Source organism: Bactrocera oleae, chromosome 3 (assembly GCF_042242935.1).
Source record: "Bactrocera oleae isolate idBacOlea1 chromosome 3, idBacOlea1, whole genome shotgun sequence".
Taxonomy (NCBI): Eukaryota; Metazoa; Arthropoda; class Insecta; order Diptera; family Tephritidae; genus Bactrocera; species Bactrocera oleae.
Genome location: NC_091537.1, coordinates 61,852,200 through 61,872,864, shown reverse-complemented (window position 1 = coordinate 61,872,864; position 20,665 = coordinate 61,852,200). Strand labels below are relative to the sequence as shown.

Genomic DNA, 20,665 nt, shown 5'->3' with positions numbered 1-20,665 from the left:
AAAAGACTTTGCATACACTTAAAAAGTTCGAAAGCAAATTTAATTGCGTTTATTGTCATAAACGACACCACTCAATGCTTCATTACAGCACCTTTCCTAGCTCACCCTCAAACAGCGCATATATGAAAAGAGCCACGGGTTTAGTTGCAACAGTAAATCTCGAAGTGCGAAATCCTGAAAATTGCAAAGAAGCACCATGCTGTTTACAAGAATTAAAAACCTAAACGCTACACAGCGAAAATCAAAGTAGAGTTCTACTACCCACAGCAGTCGTCGCCATCGAACACCGAGGATAACTGTTTGAGCTTAGGGGCTTATTAGACCAAGGATCACAACGATCATTTATAGCGTCTAGGGCATAAAATAGGCTACAACTGCCAACAAAATTAGCCAGTTTTGTAATCACGGGAATGGGCAGAAGAGTAGTCCAAAACTCAAATAAAATCTGCCCCATTACCCTAATTTCCTCCCAAGCGGATAAGCACATTCAAGCAGAAGCTATAGTCTTACCGCAATTTACAAATATGCTACCAAGCAATCACACAAATAGCAAACATTGGCAAAAGGTTTCACACCTAAAGCTAGCAGATCCCAACTGCAATACTCCCGCTCAAATAGATCTTCTATTAGGCAGCGATCTCATACCACAGATAATACTCGTAGGTATCGAGAAAATTTCAAACACACTTCTGGCACAAAATACTATTTTTGTTGGAACCTAAGTGGACTAGTTACGGAACCAGTTACCACCATGATCACTAAAGTCGAGGAAATCTCAAACGAATACCTCAATTCACAATTAAAAAAATTTTGGGAGTTAGAAGAACTCCCCCCCATTTCAATTACAACCCCAGAAGATCAGTATTGTGAAGACTTTTACAAATCCACAACAACTAGATCAGATAATGGTCGGTACGTCGTACGACTACCACTAAAACAACAATTTCCCAACACAATCGCCTTAGGTCACTCTCGCACCTCTGCAATACAGCAGTTTCAAAGTATGGAAAAAACTTACTTAAAAAAGGTGAGCTTAAGCCACAATACGATGACGTGTTAGAAGAATACTTCCATTTAGACCACATGGAGGAAGTAAGCGCAGGCGAAAAAATCATAAACGGCAAATACTACTCATTTTACTTACCTCATCACGCAGTAGTAAAGCCAGACAAAAAAACAACAAAAGTCAGAGTGGTCTTCAATGACTCAAGATCCAGTAGCTCAGGAAATTCCCTAATTGATATTCTATTCACGGGACCCACACCCCAACCAGATTTAATGCTCCTTAAATTGGCTTATAATCAAATACGTATTCAATGAGGACGTTGAGAAAATGTGTCGACAAATAGTCGTACATAAAGACCACCGAAATTTTCAGCGAATTATTTTTCGAAAATCTCCCAATAGTCCATTACGCGACTATAAATTAAAAACGGTTATCTTTGGCGTCAATTGTGCTCCATATTTAGCTAATTAGAAAGGAAAGTACAACAAAAACGCTGGGGATTCAATGTAATGCGATATCTGACCAGTTTTCATATACTACAGAGTCAATATCTGCATTATCCGCCATAACAAAACGACAAATTCTATCCTGTGTGGCAAAACTTTTCGACCCCGCAGGATGACTTTCGCCAATTATGATACAAGCCAAAATCATAATACAAGAATTATGGTTAGATGGAAACGACTGTCGAACAAGTAAAACCACTTCGTTTAGAAAAGTGGTCCCAGTTCGCGAACAATCTAAATGATATCTCACAGATACAAATCCCAAGATGGGTAAATTATGCCACTGTGCGCAAAGTCGGACTACACGGCTTCTGTGACGTCTCTGAAAAAGCATATTGCGCCACTATGTTCGCACACAAAGCGACGTTGCGACCACAAGCTAATTACTAGTAGAAAAAGTAGCTCCTCTAAAAACAATAAGTCTATCACGACTTGAACTATGTGGCGCGCTACTACTTTCCAAATTAATATCCATGGTGCAAATACATTTAAAGATGGCAAAATACAAATTATATCTGTGGTCCGATTCTGAAATTGTATATTCTTGGTTAGAAAACCCATCACATGCATCGAAGACGTATATTTCCAATCGAACGTCTCAAATCTATGACCTAGGAGGATCAGCCACTTGGCGACATGTAGGTACAAGAGAGTGCAAACCCCTGGGGGAATGGCCCCCGATGGTTACCAGAATCTCCCAATTCTTGGCCACAATCGCCCATGCGTAATATCATTGCCCCAGAAAGTTGAAAAATCGACTTCTTTCACACAACAGTAGATGATACCCACGTCCTCGAATGATTTTCATCGTTCTTTCGAGCCCTCAGAGTAGTTGCTTACTTGTTTAAATTTATAGAGCAACTCAAAACCAAAGTCAAGGGATCAGCCAACTTTCGATGCGATACAGTAACGCACCTACCCTTACAAAAAGCTAAGGTCGCTCTTATCGCATATACTCAAGCGCACTACTTCAGCCGCTATATATCCTTATTAAGAGAATCAAAACATATTGATAAAAGGAGTCCCCTTTTAGTTCTAAACCCATTCCTTGACACGAAAGGTCTTCTTCGCTTGAATGGATGGCTTGCCAATTCAAGCCGAACGTATAACGAACGCCATCCCATAATTGTACCATAGTCTCGACTTACCACATTACTCATCAGTTATATCTACATATTATATTAAAGCTTCACGCCAAACATCGTCTCATGCAACATATGGTCCGCCACTAATTTTATATTCCCCGACTTAAGCCCCAAATAAAGAAGTGCATTTTCTTGTGCAAAATCTGCACCACGCATAAGCAAAAGATGCGAACACAGATTATGGCAGCAATTCCCCCGGAACGCTGCAACTTCGATCTGCCTTTCTCCATCACAGGTGTTGATTTTGCTGGGCCTTTTCAGATAAAGGCGTCCATGTTAAGGTCTCCCACTCTGATGAAAGGCTATGTGGCTGTCCTTGTGTTTTACGACAAAAGCAGTACACCTTGAGCTTTGTACTAATCTGACAAAGGAGGCTTTCCTTGCGGCATTTGCTCGCTTCGTCGGACGACGCGGCTTTCCATCGAAGATAATGAGCGACAATGGTAAAACCTTTATCGGGGCACAAAGAGCCACCGAAAAACAGTTTGTGGACTTTATCCAACAAATCTCACTTGAAATTGTACAAAAGTACGCATTCCAAGGCATTAACTGGCAGTTTATCCCCCAAGCGCTCCTCATATGGGTGGTTTATGGGAATCAGCTGTAAAAAGCTTCAAATCCCACTTAAAAAAAGTAGCTGGAAATTACAAATTAAATTATGAAGAATTCACGTTATTAATTCGAATTGAAGCCGTTCTCAATTCACGGCCTCTCACCCCCCCTCAAAGGAACACTCATTCTAGCCATACCCGAGCCAGGGGTGGAGTCGCTATCCTTTTTAATTCGCTGGGAAAGAATTAAAATTCTCCATCACGATCTCAGCCGCCGTTGGAAAGAAGAGTACATAAAGGATCTCCCTAAAAGATATCGTTGGAAGACTCCTGAACAAGCGCCAAAACTCCGACGTAAAGCGGAACGCAGATCAGACCGCTCGTAAAGCTGTACTTTCTACCAACCGCAGATAATAACGATAAAGTAAATGATAAACGATAAACCGGTAATAATCCCGAAAACGTTATTAATAACCGATTCAATAAACCGACAGGAAAAAAAAACGAAAAAACAATAACTCGTAAACTCGACAACAATCCGTATATATAAGTACAATATATAGTCTAATGGGTTGGTCAAGAGTTGTAGGATGCCTATTTGAACTTATATCTTACAACTTTATAAAACCCAATAACCTTTTCTACACAGATAACTATGGACGCAGATGCACCTATGCCAACGCCTGCTATTTTGTCGGCTCAATGTGCTGCTACCTGCGGTTACTACCATCTATTCCCGAAAACATCACACACAAATACATACAACTCACCAAGAGATACCAACACACATCACACACGATCTCACCACTCTGCACAATCAACAAAAAGGATCGACGACTGGAAACGGACACTCTTTTCTTCTGAGTTTCTTGCATTTTGCAACGTTTCTCCAGCGAGACGCCGTTTGCACCGGATATCTGTTTTCAAACCGAGGGTTTTCCGCCACTTACTATTATTATAACATTGAAGAGCTTAACGTGTAAAACAAGTGTGTCGACATTACAAGGTGTAATTTCGATATTCTTAATTCTGCATTATTTCTTTATTTCGCGAGTACTTGCTGTAAAGGTAAAAGTGGTGAGTGCCTTAGTGCAAAATACCAACAATTTAATAAAATAGGATCAAATATTTTAAATTAAGAGATCTTAGGAGCATTTAAAAAAATCGCGATTTTGAAGATAAATCTTCACTGTTGGCAACACTGAACTTGTTTCGAATTTCACAACTGCTTAGTGTTACCAGATTCGATAACTTGGAGAACAGTCGGAAAATTATTTAGCAACGCTGCCACTGAATATGATTATGGAGATAATGAAAAAATCCTGTTCATTTATTGATCAAAGAAAATTTCCTAAAGCATTGCATTCAAAATAGACAATTTCACAAAATTTGGTCCAAATGGATCAAAACGGTACCCGGTTACAATTGGCATACTTGAAAACGTACTTACATCTTTCACCAGTGACTATTTTGCTTTTTTTTTAATATCAGTAAGATGTAAATAGTATGCAACACAACATTAAACAAGCTTCAAATCAATAAATTTCAGAAGTATTAACTTAAATTTTGCAGAAAATATTAAATTTACACAATTTTTGTAAAGTGTAAAGTTTTATGCTGAAAGAGATCTTTAAATGCTTAGATGAATCATTTCATAGTTAGTGAGGCTTATAAAATGAGTTCGACAAGTACAATTGTTGACTCGATTACCTTTTTTTGTTTTTTTTTAGTAGTCACCCTAGTGTTCTTAGCTTTGCGAATTAACTCAAAGAAAAATACCGGTAATCCCCTTTTATGGCTTTTATGGCAAATAGCTGAAAATACCTTAAATATAACTTATTACACTACAATATATAAGAGACTGACACGCGATAAAAAATTTATAATTTTTTTTAAATTTAATTCATTCTTATAATATAATTAAAATTATTATTTTTTAATTGGAATACAAAGTTTAGTAGCGTAATTAATTTTAAAACAATAAAGTCGAACGCTCTTATATAAGCAAAGAAAAGCTATTATGTGTTTAATTCATTAAACGAAATAAATTAAAGACTGTAATTATAATAAGGTATTAGGTATAATTAATTTAAAAAGAATAAACTTAAACGCTTTTATATGAGCAAAGAAAAGCTATTTTGTGTTTTATTCGTTAAACGAAATAAATTACTTGTGCTTACTAAAAACATTAAAAAAAAATTGAAAAAAATCGTAAAAGAACAAAATAATCAGAAAAAAAACTTTAAAAAAATATAGGGGTAAGTACCGCGTGGTCGCAGGTGTATGTATCCAGTGCAAGTAGCTTGGTACTGACGCTTTGCCCAAAGTTTTCAATTAATAATTTAGTACATATATGCAAATTAAGGCATTTTTTCTAGTCGGTTACACATGCCAGTAACAGTTCGTAAAACTCAATACATTCACATTTTTTTACTAACACACTCATAAATTTTGATCTGACAAGAAAATTTCAAAAACAGTAAATAGTTCACACACATACCAAGCACTCACACAACCATAAACATAACATAAACATGTATGTAAAGAATGTTATGGAAAATCATCAAATAGAAAAATTTTTGTGAAATTATTGTTAATTGATTCAAAATTTAAACTTCAATATTTTTTTACATTCCGTTAGAACCGCCAAGCCAATCACATTGCGCTTCAGCAGTTTGTAACATGACGGAGTTGTGCATATAAAATTTTACAATTTAGGGCGCGTTTTGGGCACCATTGGTTAAATAAATACAAACTATTTTTGTACGAAATTTATACGTTTGTAGTTATTTCAACCAAGGAAAATTACACCACCGACTGCTGAATCAGTTTTTGCATGTAAGTGCAAGTACCTTTGCCAGTGAAAAAATTTTGAAATGAACTTGCACTTGCACTTACCGCTTTATTACTGCTATCCGAGCTTACAACTTCTTACTTATATTTCATTTGCTCCTTACACGGCAGCACTCTGACTAGAACTGTGTCTACTGTACAATCCGGCAGCCGCTATATAGTTAACAAAACTTCGCCACTCGGATATTCTGGCAACTATGAATTTCGCTGTCTGATTGATTCTGGCAATTTATCGTCATTATAGTCTGATCGTCCCGATTAGACGTATTTTCCGTACCAAAATATTTGTGTCCCTCATCTTGTCTTCCAGGATGCGTTTTCATCCGTTTTCCGGATACGCAGTTTCTGGTACATCTTCTGAATTACAACTAATTCGAAATTCCTTTCAAGGTCTGAACGTAATAGGAACACCTTACCTCGTTACCCAATTGTTGTTGAATACGTCCGCTACTGGTTCAGCCTCTGGCTATTAGCTTAAATAGTCCTTGACCAAAACATATTTGTTTCCTAATTTATTGGTGGAAAATGGACCATCTACATCCATACCAATTCGCTCAAATGCCGCACATGAATTGTACTGCTTTATGTGGCCATTACTTCTAGACCTTGACTTTTAAGCTTCAGAACAATCATCATAGATCGGGAGCTTTGCCCATCTTCGCTCTTCCATACTCGGTGCAAGCAACCAACTTTAAACTTTTCTTCTCTCTTCTAGTTGCTTTTGCAATTTCTCCACTCATTGCACATATGTTTTACTCCACTTCATGCACTACACCTAGCAAATTTGGATCTTCTTGCCGGCGCGTTAACTTTATCTTGTTCTTGCGACTGTGAGGATCCTTGTGCTGGCATACAAGCTTTTTGTTCATCTGACTGTGATGAATTTAAAGCAAGTATACTTTGCGTGAGAAAATTAGTCACTCATGCAGTTCTCTGGTACACATGTATATTTGTCACCAACAAAAACTACAAACATTGTTCTACAAAATCAACAATTATCCCAAAGAGAATGAGCAGCATCACAAGTTAATATGTCAGCTAGATTGACGAAGCGCAAATGTTGTAAAACTTATAACAAAAACAGAAATACGTCGGGACATTACATCCATCAGGTGCAACTCTTTCTCGTGGTCCCGCCTGCGCGTCACACCTGAGAGGAGAGCGTTATACGTTGCTCCTTGCTTCGAAAGTCTGCTTCTGCAACTACCTCCAATGACGACGCTGAACAACAAAACTCCAGTTCGAATGGACTTGTCAAAATATTTCGACACTGTCAATTACATAACGCTACTGGAAGACATTGAAAAATTACGCTTGCTCCCGTGGTGAAGAGATGGACCATTAATTAATTGAACGGTCGTCAATCTTTCGTAATATTTCGAGGTCGAAATTCCAAGTTAAAGTTAACAAGGGGGTTCCGCAGGGTGGAGCTATTTTCCCGCTACTGTGTAACTTCTATATCTAGAAACTATTGTCTGCACATCAGCAGAGTATCAGCAGCGAAGTGTCAGATTTGCAACAGAGCTGCTGTACTGCTGTAATTATTACATAATTTGAACGCACCCGTTGTTGGCAACATACAATGCAAACGGCCGGCCGGTCATCAACTACGCAGCACTGATATGATCGCCTGGATGTAGTGAAACGTCTCCTGACGAACATCTATATAGTGAGGCCTGTATGCTTCCAGTTAAGGAAATAAATCATCCTTGCAGTCGTCTGATTGAAGCGGAGCCACCTCCTAGGAGTATCAAGAGGTCATTGCTTGATTACGTTGACGACATTGAACTGTACGCAGAACAGACTACAAAGGCAACAAACTTCAGACACTCATTTAACGATATTCACTGTTTAGCCATTAAGCAGTGAGTGGCGTGCTTGGAGTTAAACCACTACCCATAGTAGACGAAGAGCTCGAGTTGCCCCGAGAATCTAGAGTAGCCCATGCGCAACTTCTTTTTCGATATTGTAGCAGATTAAACTCCTCTAACTCTAAATATATGTCCTGTGTGCAGTCAGTTCCCGCATGACTCTAACTACCTCTTTGCAGGCCCAATGAACCCAACTCATATAACAACCCTCTCCCTATGGTTCGACTCCGTTGAAACTGCACGTTTCCTGGGTCTGCCAGTCACACCCTGCCAATGACAACCTACTTGAATTTTACCACCCAAGCGAGGATTAGATATCCGCTACAACAGCAAACTGTGGAGTCAAAGTAATCGGAATCGTGTCGTAAATTTAAACTAACCGTATTTGAAAAAATTTAACGAAGTACAAAAATGGGACAAACTTTATAAAATATATGAAAAAAGTTTACAGAATCAGCTTCTCCGAAAAAATCGTCCAATAAAGAAAAAGTTATTTTTGGATGTATTTCAATAAAAATGGATAATTCAAGGTTGCCAACTCATCGTATTGTTTGATTCGACGATTATGGGAAAAAACGATAAAAAAAATAGTCTCGAAAAAACTTCTAAGATATCATAAATTTAAAGCGACGTCAGAATGTGTACGTTCTTTTTAACTTTTATATCCACAAACAGTTCACTTATTCGTTTTCACATATTTACTTTATATTAAATAGTGCAAAAATAACTTTAATTCAATATTTAACTTTTGTTCAATTCTTTTTATTCACACAATAACAATAGGATTGCATTCTAAGGCTGTCCAAACAATAACATGTTTATCTGTGTTCGAGTGGGGGTGAAAAAATGTCCAATGGTGCAAACAAATTTTACATTTTACTGTGATAAATGAAAATTAAAATTTTTGACAGTTGAAGTTCAAAGCAAACGCAATTGCGTTGTTTGAAAGTTTGTCCTCTTATTTAAATTATTAAATATATTCGTAAAATAAATTAAATGAAAAGCAAATAATTTGCTTGCTAATAAAAATACTAATGAAACTCCAAAAAAATAATTTAATTTGAAGATTTGTAACTAATTGAGAATTGGTAGCTTAGCAACTACGACGCTACTTGCGTTCGGTACACATATGTATGTGCATATATAATTATATAATATATTGATATATAGTACATAAATACATTTACATTAAGATCTTTTAATCAACTACAAAAATATTATTTTTACTTAATTCTTTTATCTTAATTTTAGTTTGCAATATTTTGGCTAAATAATCAAAATTCAAAAGGAGTCAAAAACTTTCCTTATTTAGAGTATATATTCTGTTTTGAATGGAATTAATAACATATTTTATAACATAATTGTTATGCATGCAGCGATTCTTTTAAATTCGTTTATTCCCAAATGCGTATCCTTATTCCTATTTATAAGTTGTCAAAATTTTACCTAGCTCTTGAGCTGGGTAATACTCTGACATTCGGATTCCCCACGAAAAACGTCAAAATTTCAATTTTATCTGACAGAATTTTAATTTTTCTACCGTTTGGCACACAACTTAACAAATAATCAGTGTTAACTTATCTACATTTTTTACAAAGGAACCAACAGGAATAAAGAAAACAGATAATACCTCAATTCGCGTAGAATTCCTTTTTGCATTGGCGGCCTTCGCACGCGCTTCAACAAAATAACCCTGGTCGGTCCAACACAGGGGTGTTTTCAGTTCGTTGGCGTAGATCTCCTCTTTGCTTTGGCCACATACGGCCGCGCTTCAAAATAAAAAATAACACTCTCCCTCTTTTTAGGCAGCGCAGAGGAGTGACCATTGTTTTTTGCCAACTTTAAGGACACAACAGAAGCATTTCGCTACAGTCCCCGCCAGAATCTAACGAGGTTACATAAATGCTTAGTCGGTCGAGCCAAGGAGACAGTAGCATTTGGAATGAGCATTTTGGAATGAGTGAACCGCTAAAGCAGATCGAGTCAGACGAAAATAGAAGAGCACGCCAGACGCTAATAGAAAATACACGTCGCATAGGTAAACGTTAAAGTGGACTTCTTTGGACAAGCATGCCGCTTTCTATTTTAGACAGTTACGATATGGCTTATAAACGTCTAATAGGAACAAAAATTAAAAAGAAATGAAATCTAGTTTAACGTCAAATACACAGAGGAAATCGCCAAAAGGTAAAGGAGCTCATATTAATTGGTATTTACCACACTTTGCAGTACAAAACCAACACAAGCCGGATAAGATGCGAATCGCACAGGTCAAGGGAGTTTCGTTAAATTCCATGCTCAAAGGACGAAAACATGCCAAATCATTGCTGAATATTTTATTTTGATTTCGAGAAGGTGCAGTGGCGGTAGCTGCTAACATTCACGAAATGTTTTCACAAATAATAGTTAGGCAACGATGTGAACCTCAATTAATTAGTTAAACACTACGTAATGACGTCTAAGATTTTCGGAGCCATATGTTCGCCTTGCATAGCAGAGTTCGTAAGAAACAAAAACGCCGAGGACTTCAGTTAACAGTACCCCTACGCACACGCAGCCATATTGGAGAGTCATTACATGGACAACTTTGTTGCTAGCTTTACCAGCGAAGAGGCCTTTTTTATATAAAACTGTGAAGAGTTAGAAACAATGTCATAATCAAAAACCGATCCGTGAATTTTAAAAGCCAAAACCCGAGATGGAAAACATTGTCAGACTCATTCGAATTTCAATTCAACTTTCACCATATTAGGAAAGCAGTTTCGCCCGCCAAGAAAACGTGAATTTCTAAGCATCGTATGTCAGTATTCGATCCGATTCGATTTGGAATACTTAGTTACAACTTTCTCTTATATTATATTTATTTATATATTTGTATATTATTATTATTATTATATTATTTATTTGTATATTATTATTATTATTATATTATATATTTGTATATTATTATTATTATTATATAATATATTATATTATAATACCGAAGAACCTCCATCATAAATGGTTTTTATGGCGGACAGAATTCAAACGTATAAAATAAGTGCACGTAAAACGATGGTAGCAGCAGACAAATAAAACCTTTACTTAATTTTTTCGAAGGTTTTCGTGATTCTCAAGGACCTTTGTACTGCACGTTATGAACTTCAGGAATTCTAAACTTCGGAACAACCATAAGTACTCGGAAGATTTGGGCACTTTCGTCCTTTCACACTCGATGCAAGCAGCCACACACCAACTTTAAACTGCCCCGCTATGGCCAATATGCTTTTGCGACTGGCCTTCCTGTAGTAACTTCTCCACTCGTCGTGCATTTGTTCCACTCTACTTCATGCATTACACCTTGCAATTTTGGATTTTTTGCAAAGAGTCATCCGTGGCTGTGAGGACACCTGCGTTGACATACGCACGTCTAGCTCTTTCGACTGTGAGGACCCTTGTACTGGTACTTACACTTCCTCCTCTTCCGACTGTCGGGACACTTATGCTGGTATAGAAGCTTCTTTCACTGCGAACTGCTCTTTCAACTGCTTTGATAACATCTGTGATATACGCTCTTTCCCACCTACGATATTATAGCAAAAATCATGTGTATGTCCACCATCTTTGACGAGCATTGAGCCACTTCCTTTTCTTTTATCTTCGTGATGTCTTCCTCTAATTAAAATTGAAATACATATTCCTCAACATTAATGTTTTCCGCCTCCATGGCCTCCCGCAACCGTGATTGTAATTCAATCTTTAATCCATTTGTCGCCAAACCACGTTGCTCCAGCTCCTTTTTCAGTTGTGGAATCTTCAGATTATTGGCCATTTTCAAATAATTATGTTTTAGCAACGAAATTTAAAACATTGGTATTTTATTTTTGCTGACATCATGCAACCGAGCTATTCATGTACATGTTGTCTATTTAAAATTTGTGTGCAAATGAAAACAGCTCTGTCAAACCACCAAAATGACAGCTCATTGCTAGCAATGTAAAGCAGGAAATGTTTTTAGACATCAATTGCTAAAAATTAGCGATGTGCAGTCTTCATGGCAATATTGCTAGCAGTTCAGATTATTAGTAATCCTTAATTGTTTTGAGATGCCCTTAATAGAAATCGATCATTTTAGTAATCCCGCGTAAATTTCAAATGCGCGGTTTTTAGCAGTTTCATGCAACTGCAAGTAACAAAAGAATCAATTGTTTTCTAATGTGTTTTTAACAGCTGAGAACACTTGATCGAAATTTGTATTTTTTGACACAGAGATACAATTCAAAGGAATGTAGTTTAATAACCTTTTTTGTGAACAGATATTTGTAATGGAAAACATTAATGAAAACTTTCAAAACTGTTTTCGAAACAAAAGTTTATATCATATTTATTGCCTTTCCTCACCACCTCTGAGATGCAATGTAGACACGTTCTTTTTTGGGTGTTTGGTTCCCCAGTGAGCCTATATTCACATATATAATATATACAGTCCTAAATCAATCTTCTTTTTATAACAAATATAACTAGAAAACAAGTAAGGAAGGGCTAAGTTCGGATGTAACCGAACATTTTATACTCTCGCAAAGTCAAATGGTACACTCGTGTGAGATTTCTTTGTGGATTGACTGATACTTTCGGTAGAAGGTCAACTATAGGTACTGGGGTCCACATATTCAGTACCTAGGGGCTTGAACAGTTTTGGTTCGATTTAGCGAATTTTTGGTCACAAGGTGGCATACTTTAAACGTATTATTCACGCAAAGTTTTACGCCGATATAATCATTGTTGCTTGATTTGCATAGTGGAAAGTGAAAGAATCAAGTGGTATTTAAAATGGTGTCATATGGAAAATAGGCGTGGTTGTAATCCGATTTCGCCCATTTTCGCACTATGACATAGAAACATGAAAAGAACGTTACGCACCGAATTTGGTTGAAATCGGTTAAGCAGATCTCAAGATATGGGTTTTCACCTAAAAGTGGGCTGTGCCACGCCCACTGTCTAATTTTGAACGCGGTTCCTATAAAGTCATCTTATACCATCTCAGAGATAAAATTTAATGTCTCTGGCGTGTTTAGTGCTTGATTTATCGCGCTTTTAGTAGTTTTTAACAGTACCGTTATATGGGGAGTGGGCGGAGTTGCCACCCGATTTCAACTATTTTTACACCGTCAATAGAAGTGCTAAAAACATTTGCTTCCAGTGAATTTTGTTATTATAGCATTAGCGGTTTAGGAGATATGCACATTAAACCTATTAGAGGCGGGACCACGCCCACTTTTTAAAAAAAAATTTTAACTGCAAATGATCCTGTGTACCAAATAACAGTCTTGTATCTTATTGCGGAGCTTAGTTATGGCAAGTTGTTTGTTTGTTTTTGATGATTGGCGTTTTGTGGGCGTGGCAGTGGTCCGATTACGCCCATCTGCAATACCAACCGTCTCACGGTACCATGAAACATGTCTACCAAGTTTCATAAAGATATCTCAATTTTTACTCAAGTTAGAGCTTGCACGGACGGACGGACAGACGGACGGACGGACAGACAGTCACCCGGATTTCAACTCGTCTCTTCATCCTGATCATTTATATATATATAACCCTATATCTAACTCGATTAATTTTAGGTGATACAAACAACCGTTAGGTGAACAAAACTATTATACTCTGTAGCAACAGGTTGCGAGAGTATAAAAATATATATATATATCAATTCAGGTACACTTCAAGGATGGTAACTACATTAACAATATAAATCGAAATAATCACCTTAAATAAAAACCATAATAAATATATATATATAACCATATACAATTCAATTGTATTCGTTAGCAAATATATGAAAAAACAATCTTCTTTTATTATATAACAAATATATATATAAAAAATCGGGTACAATTCATGAACAGTAATACTATACACTAGAACCACGAACTGGTCAAAATAACAGGTTGCATGATTTATTTATACTCTATCTTATATATCTATTTATCTTCATTCCTATTTAATATTTGACATTAATGTCATGATTTTTATTAATTTTCCGAGAGAGAGAGACTTATTTGAAATAGGTATATGGTAAATCTTCGTAGTTTTAGTGTTAAAGTTATAAATTTTTAAAAGACAACACGGTAACATATCGGATCAGATTTGAGACATTTGGACGTTTAAGTAGTTGAATATTAGTAGGCAACCCGTTACAAGAGTGATTTAGTAATAGATTTGTGGCAACCCGTACCAACGTTTTTGCGTGTGAACTAGTGAAAATCTTATGATTTATACAATGGTATCCAGTATTTACTGTATTTCCAAAAAAAAACCCTTAATGTATACTTTGAAATTAAAAGCAATGGGAATAAATGATTTATTTAATTTAATACTATTTTCTACAATTATATTTAGTGCGAATAAGTATTCAACAAGTATACACCCACAGTATATTCTTTTAGAGCTGTCCGATTAAGCTTTTCAAAAGCGTATCTATACGTAGACATGGATGTACGCATTATTGTAAATATATGGGTTAGGACATGAATTCTCGAAACAATATAATAAATAAAACTCATATTAAATTGACTAAAACCACTGAAAAACTACTCGACTTATTTATTACTACCAATAAATACTCTCTCATATTGCCTGAAAACATCCGGATTCATTTTCACTGTGCTTTTTTCCACCAAATTACGAAAAGATTTAAGAGTACGAGCTTCGGATTTTAATGTCTCTTTCTCTTTGCGTATAAATATTTTCAACCCATCCTCAGAACTATTTTCTTCTTGTAACCTATCCCCGTTTGCATCAACAATATGAACAACTTCATGTTTCATTGTCTGTTTAACCTGACTTCGAAGTCGGTCATATTCAAGATTCAAAAGCTTCTTCAAGCCTGCTGAGAACGTCCGTACTTGTTCACAATTTTTTTCTACTATATCGGAGAAATTATCCGTTTTTGTATATTCATCATACTTCGCGTCATTAGGGGTATTAGTATTATTTTCATTTTCCGTATCTAGCACCATAACAGCTTGCAATGATTCAGCGTATATTTCTTCCGTCTGACACTGTTGTCCAGCAGTAATTTGTTGAAAATTAGTAGGACCGAAATTACCATCGATATCATAAAACTTATATCCAAGCATTTCAAGAGCTATTTCAGTTAATAAGTATGACATTGGACAAAATTTTTGAACGTTTTTTCTGAATAATGAATAAAAAAATTTTTGCAAAATGCCATAAACAATAAAAATTTTTGTTTTCGATAAAATTCATTTCTTACCCGATTATTACTAACACAGTGTTAACACGGAAAATGTAAGTTGAAATTCTTTGTCAATTTTCGATGACAACTTTCCCATAGACCAAGAATTATAGAACACAAGATTACGCCAACCGCCATCTTGTGACGTAATTCGTTGAAACTTCAGTATACCATCCCAATATTTAAGGGTTAAAAGGGGTATGGTTGAAGAGATGAGATTCTCCAGATAGAAGATGTTTCTTTTATATTATGCACTTATTATACACTTACACTTCACTACAATGTTTCTAAATATTTATTTTGTATTCATAATTTTAATATTTGGTTTAAATAAGGGGTCGGCTTTAGAATAACGTCCCACGCTTTCGTGGATAAAATGGGTATGGGCGGATAGAGGAGACCCTCCAGATCAAGAATATATATAGATATAGCCGCGGGAAACTTATAGTTTTCGAGATATTTACGTTTAAAGTTGAAAATTTCAACTATTTAAAGTACTTATTTTTGCGATTTAAAATGAATTATACACTTATATTTTTCACTTTTATATCCACTAACACTTGACTAATTCGTTTTTACAAATTTTTTTTATATTAAATGCTGCAAAAATAGCTTTATTTCAATATTTAAATCATTCTTCAATTTTATTAATTTTGACAATAACAAAATGGTTGTGAATGTCAAAACATCAGTGTTGCCATACTAATATATTTTGTAAACGAAGAAAAATAAAATAAACACAGAGATTGTGCCCTAGATACAGGAAACAACGCAAAAAGAATTTCTGCGCGTAAAAACTTTGGTACACCCCGGTGTTGGATCGACCAGGGTTATTTTTTTGAAGCGCGGCCGAAGGCCGCCAACGCAAAAAGGAGTTCTGCGCAAAAAACCTTGATACACCCCGGAGTTGGACCGACCAGGGTTATTTTTTTGAAACGTGGCCGAAGGCCGCCAACGCAAAAAGGAGTTCTGCGCAAAAAACCTTGATACACCCCGGTGTTGGACCGACCAGGGTTATTTTTTTAAAGCGCGGCCGAGGCCGCCAACGCAAAAAGAAGTTCTGCACGAAAAATATTTTGATACACCCCGGTGTTGGACCGACCAGGGTTATTTTTTTGGAGCGCGGCCGAAGGCCGCCAACGCAAAAAGAAGTTCTACAAGAAAAAAGGATTATTGTCATAGAGGGTATAACATAATACTTAACATCAATGCTTTGTAATAGTTTATTTCTCTAGGTTTTGGATTCCTGCATTTGGGGTATTATCTGTTTTAATTTTTTTCAGTTCAATTACAAAAGATGTCGATAAGGTAGTACTGGTTATTTGACATTTTGCAACCCTTTTGTTATTGTCAGAGTTAATAGAATTTAACAATAATTTAATTATTAAATTAAACTATTTTTGCACTATATAATGTAAAAAACATGTGTACAAACGAATTAGTGAAGTGTTAGTGGATATAAAAGTGGAAAATATAAGTGTATAACTCATTCGAAATGGGAAAAATGCGTACTTTAAATAGTCGAAATTTTGAACTTTAAACCCAAATATCTCGAAAACTATAAGTTTCATGCGGCTATATCTATATATATTCTTGATCTGGAGGATCTCCTCTATCCGCCCATACCCATTTAATCCCCGAAAGCGTGGGACGTTATACTAAAGTTTTCCCTAAATAAGCATTTTATTTTTACACAATTTTTGTTGTATGCACAATAACAAATGGGTTCCATATTGACAGATAATAACTGTTGCCATATTTTATATATATATATATAATATTGTGGCGAAAACGACTACCAGAACAAATCAGAATCGACGATAACCTGCTTGAAGCAACTAGACAGCGAATTCGTAGTTCCCATATTGTTCTAGTAGCGAATTTTTGTTAAAAATTTACTCTATAAGGGTTGCCGGATGGTACAGCAGACCCAGTTTTAATTAGAGTGTTGCCGTGTAAAAAGCAATTAAGCTATAAGCAATAAGTTGTAAACTTGAATATCGAGCAATAAGTGTTAAGTTGTTGGAAAAAAGATAAGTGGGTAGTCATTAAATTGGGACTTTAATTTAACAATCTATTGATCGAACTCAAGAGTGAGTTACAGGTAGACGATTTATCGAGAAATCCGTTACAATATCTATATATTTGCTTACGTGTTTCCCCAAACGTTTTGGACTATTATTATTTATTACAAAATGCAATTACGCATTTTGCGTGTGTATAGCTGTTAATATTTTTTTCAATCTGAGTTGTCGTCTTTTCCGTATTTCTGCCTACTTTTTACTTCTAGCTGCAATCTGTGCAATTAAGTATACAATCGCGTTCTTTTTTTCTTTAAAGTTTTTAATATTTTTTTTGGTTTCAACGTTTGTATTAATATTTAACTAATAATAACTTTACCAAGAAGAAAACAGAAACAACACATTTGACAGCTGATAATCTCCTCTGGCTGTGTAAACGATTGTTGAACCACCTAAGACGAGATTATTTTCATATGTAAATGTGCTTTTACCAATAGCAATACTAGACAATAACATTGCTTTTGTCACAATTATAAGTAATTTTTCTATCTGGTGTCACAAGAAAACTTGACGTGTCGACGTGACAATCGGCTGGCCGGTCGTTAATTACGTAGCTCCAATATGGTCGCCTGCATGTAGCAGGACACAGCTGAAGAAGATACAAACAAGTTAGAACACATCCCTGCGGATTATCACAGGATCTCCCTTGATGCAGCCCTCGAACACTTCCTGGGTCTGTAAGCTTTCGTTGAAAGACTTGCACTTATCTTCAAGCAGTTTGTGTTAAGATGCTTTTGCAGAATTCTACTGCAATCTTTCTTCATCCACTCACTACTGTCATGGTGATCAAGAGTTAAGACCGAGATGATCGAGAGTTAAGACCGAACACTCTAGTAGCTGTTCGAGGATGACAGCGCCGGTATTGCTTTTTGCTCTATCTCAGTAGTGTGGTATAGTTTGTTCCAAAACAGCTGATTATATTTCATTAAATACTTACTTTAGTCTACTACTTGTCTAAAATTATTTTGTTGCAAGCAGAAAATGTATTGTTTCGCAAATTCAATGAACTTTTTAGGAAACGACGCAAAAGAAACAGCTAATTTGATGTTACCAAGTAACGAAAAATTATCAAGCTTAATTTTACACCCTATTGTAACAGAATTCGATATTATGAGTGATAAAAATTCATTCGAACAATAAAATAAAATGTATCATTCTAAGATATAAGTAAAGAGAATTATTTTTTAAATTAAGGAATAAAGTTTTAGAAATTACCATGTTATATTATATTATACCTATAGTTTTAGGTATAGTTCTCAAATATAGTCTGTTTACTTCTTAAATCAATAATTTGTAGAATATCCAATACCTGCATAATATGTAAAATACAATAAATATATTTCTCCCCCAATTCAATTAGAAATTTATTTAAATTTATAGGATGTTGATCATTATACCAGTTAAATACAGGTAAATAATATTAATTAGTTAAACTTTCGTATATATTCTATAAAAGTGAATAAATAAATAATTTCATGCCTGTATGATCCTAGATTTACAGATCCTACATTTATTAAATACATTGATTTTATACTTAATTTACAATGACAGAGGTTGGCAAAAATCCCCCACTGAACCCGCCCCGAGGTGCCGATTGGTAATAGATACCACAGATTCACGACACAGGTGGGGACGAGCTGGTAACAGTCCGCCCCTGCCGTAGACGTGTGGAATCTAGCTAAGATCAGACTTCTTATCTGTGTGTTCAGTGTTCCTTCCTAGCACAGCATACAGATAAGGAACCTTACCATGGTCGGGGGTACAATAAAGGGCTGGATCAAGGTGTCATGCGACCCGTGCCGAGGATCAACCTGGCTGGGGCCCTTAAATAGCCCAGTCTCGAACGGAGCTTACGGATACCTGGCCCCCTCCGTAATAAGATAGCCTTACTTGCGCAACGGGGGCTATGCGCAGGCGGACATACTTTCCCCCACACTCGTGGGACCATCTATGAACCGAAACACAAATAAACAAATTCGAAACAAAAATAAAAACAAAAACCGGAGAGAGCCCGGATCTCCAGAAAAAAAGCCGGAGGGGGCTAGTTGCTCCCAAAAAAGAGCAGCGTTTGGAGCGAGCTCGGCAACAAACAACAAAAACAAGAGCGAAGCTTGGTCCAGAAGATAAGGCAAGCACTAGTAAAGGGGCAGAAGCTAAAGCTGGCCCACAGAAAGTGGTACCGCCGGAGGCAGCCAGACTCAAACCCTGCAGCCGAAACACGGCTGAGAAGCAGAGGGAGGGAGGAGATGTCAAAGGGGCTGCTGATGGAAGTGCATCTGTCAGGGATTGGCCTGCATTTAGCATTCAGGACCCGGCAAAGGCAAAGTATGCGGAGAGACGACACGCCGCATATCTACTGAAGTTGGTAGAGTTAAAGCCGCCAACGAAAGAGGAGCTAACGAAGGAGCTTGAAGCATCGATTGACTGCGCGAGAGCGGTCATACCCAATTTCAAGCTGGAGCCGCCGGTAAAGGTAGCCAAGCGACAGTGCTACTAAGCAACTGGGTCCGCCACCGTTATGCACAGATGTCGGCTGGTACCAGGGCCAGATCAAAATGATTGCTTGCGACGACGAGAGATCGGTCGCTCTATACAAAGCTGCTATAGCCAAGGTGGGAGAGGTATATCCCGGGGCAAAATTGGAAGCAGTGGATAAAAAGGACATACCATCCAGACCAAGGGCAAGGATATGGATCCCGGCTAAACCATCACAGCCGGAGCCTACCCACGGAAGGGTGGAAGTACGTCAAGACATTTGAGGACAGTGTAGCAGAATCTGGCGTGGAGACCAAAAGGGCCACGATGCAGATTCTGCTGTTATTAACGAAAGATTCCATCGAACCGCTGGCGAAAAGTGGCGGGGAGATAAATTACGGGTTCACGAAAGTAGGGATAACGCTATGGAGTCCTCGAGCGACGCGGAAGGTATAGAGCAAGGTGAGTGTTCTTCTTCCGGGTCTGAGCTTGCTGCCAGACTCTCAAGCTTGTATACTGAGAGAGCGCTTTTAAGCGACTCTCAGGAAGACGCAGATATAACAATAGTTAACGGGTCTTCTACAAATTAATCTTCATCATAGCAAACTAGCTTCAGCAGCCGTAATTAACCGCGTGGCAATGGAACAGCCTGAATTTGTCCTCATTCGGGAGTCATGGGTTAATGGAGGGCGTATTTGCGGACTAAGGACGCCGAACTATAAGTTATTTATGGCTAATTGTAAAGGTAAAATCAGAGCCTGCATAATGGCAAAGAAAAACCTTAATGTTTTTATATTACATAATTACAGCAACAACGACACAACAGCAGTAAGCTGGGAAACGGGCACAAGCAGTTACCAGCTGGTGTCTTCCTATATGCCATACGAGCAAGAGCTGATGCCACCTCTGATGGTAAAAGAGGTGGTACGGGATAGCGAGG

General features: G+C 36.9%; 1 protein-coding gene across 1 annotated transcript; it reads right to left on the bottom strand.

Annotated features, from left to right (window-relative positions):
• Window positions 1-14,238: 14,238 nt before the first annotated feature.
• Window positions 14,239-15,328, bottom strand: LOC106622024 (uncharacterized). The gene is made up of 2 exons (XM_014241073.3): window positions 15,188-15,328; window positions 14,239-15,108 (listed from the first exon to the last, which is right to left on the bottom strand). The coding sequence occupies exon 2, from the start codon at window positions 15,081-15,083 to the stop codon at window positions 14,511-14,513; it is 573 nt and encodes a 190-aa protein (XP_014096548.2). The 5' UTR covers window positions 15,084-15,108; window positions 15,188-15,328; the 3' UTR covers window positions 14,239-14,510.
• Window positions 15,329-20,665: the final 5,337 nt, after the last annotated feature.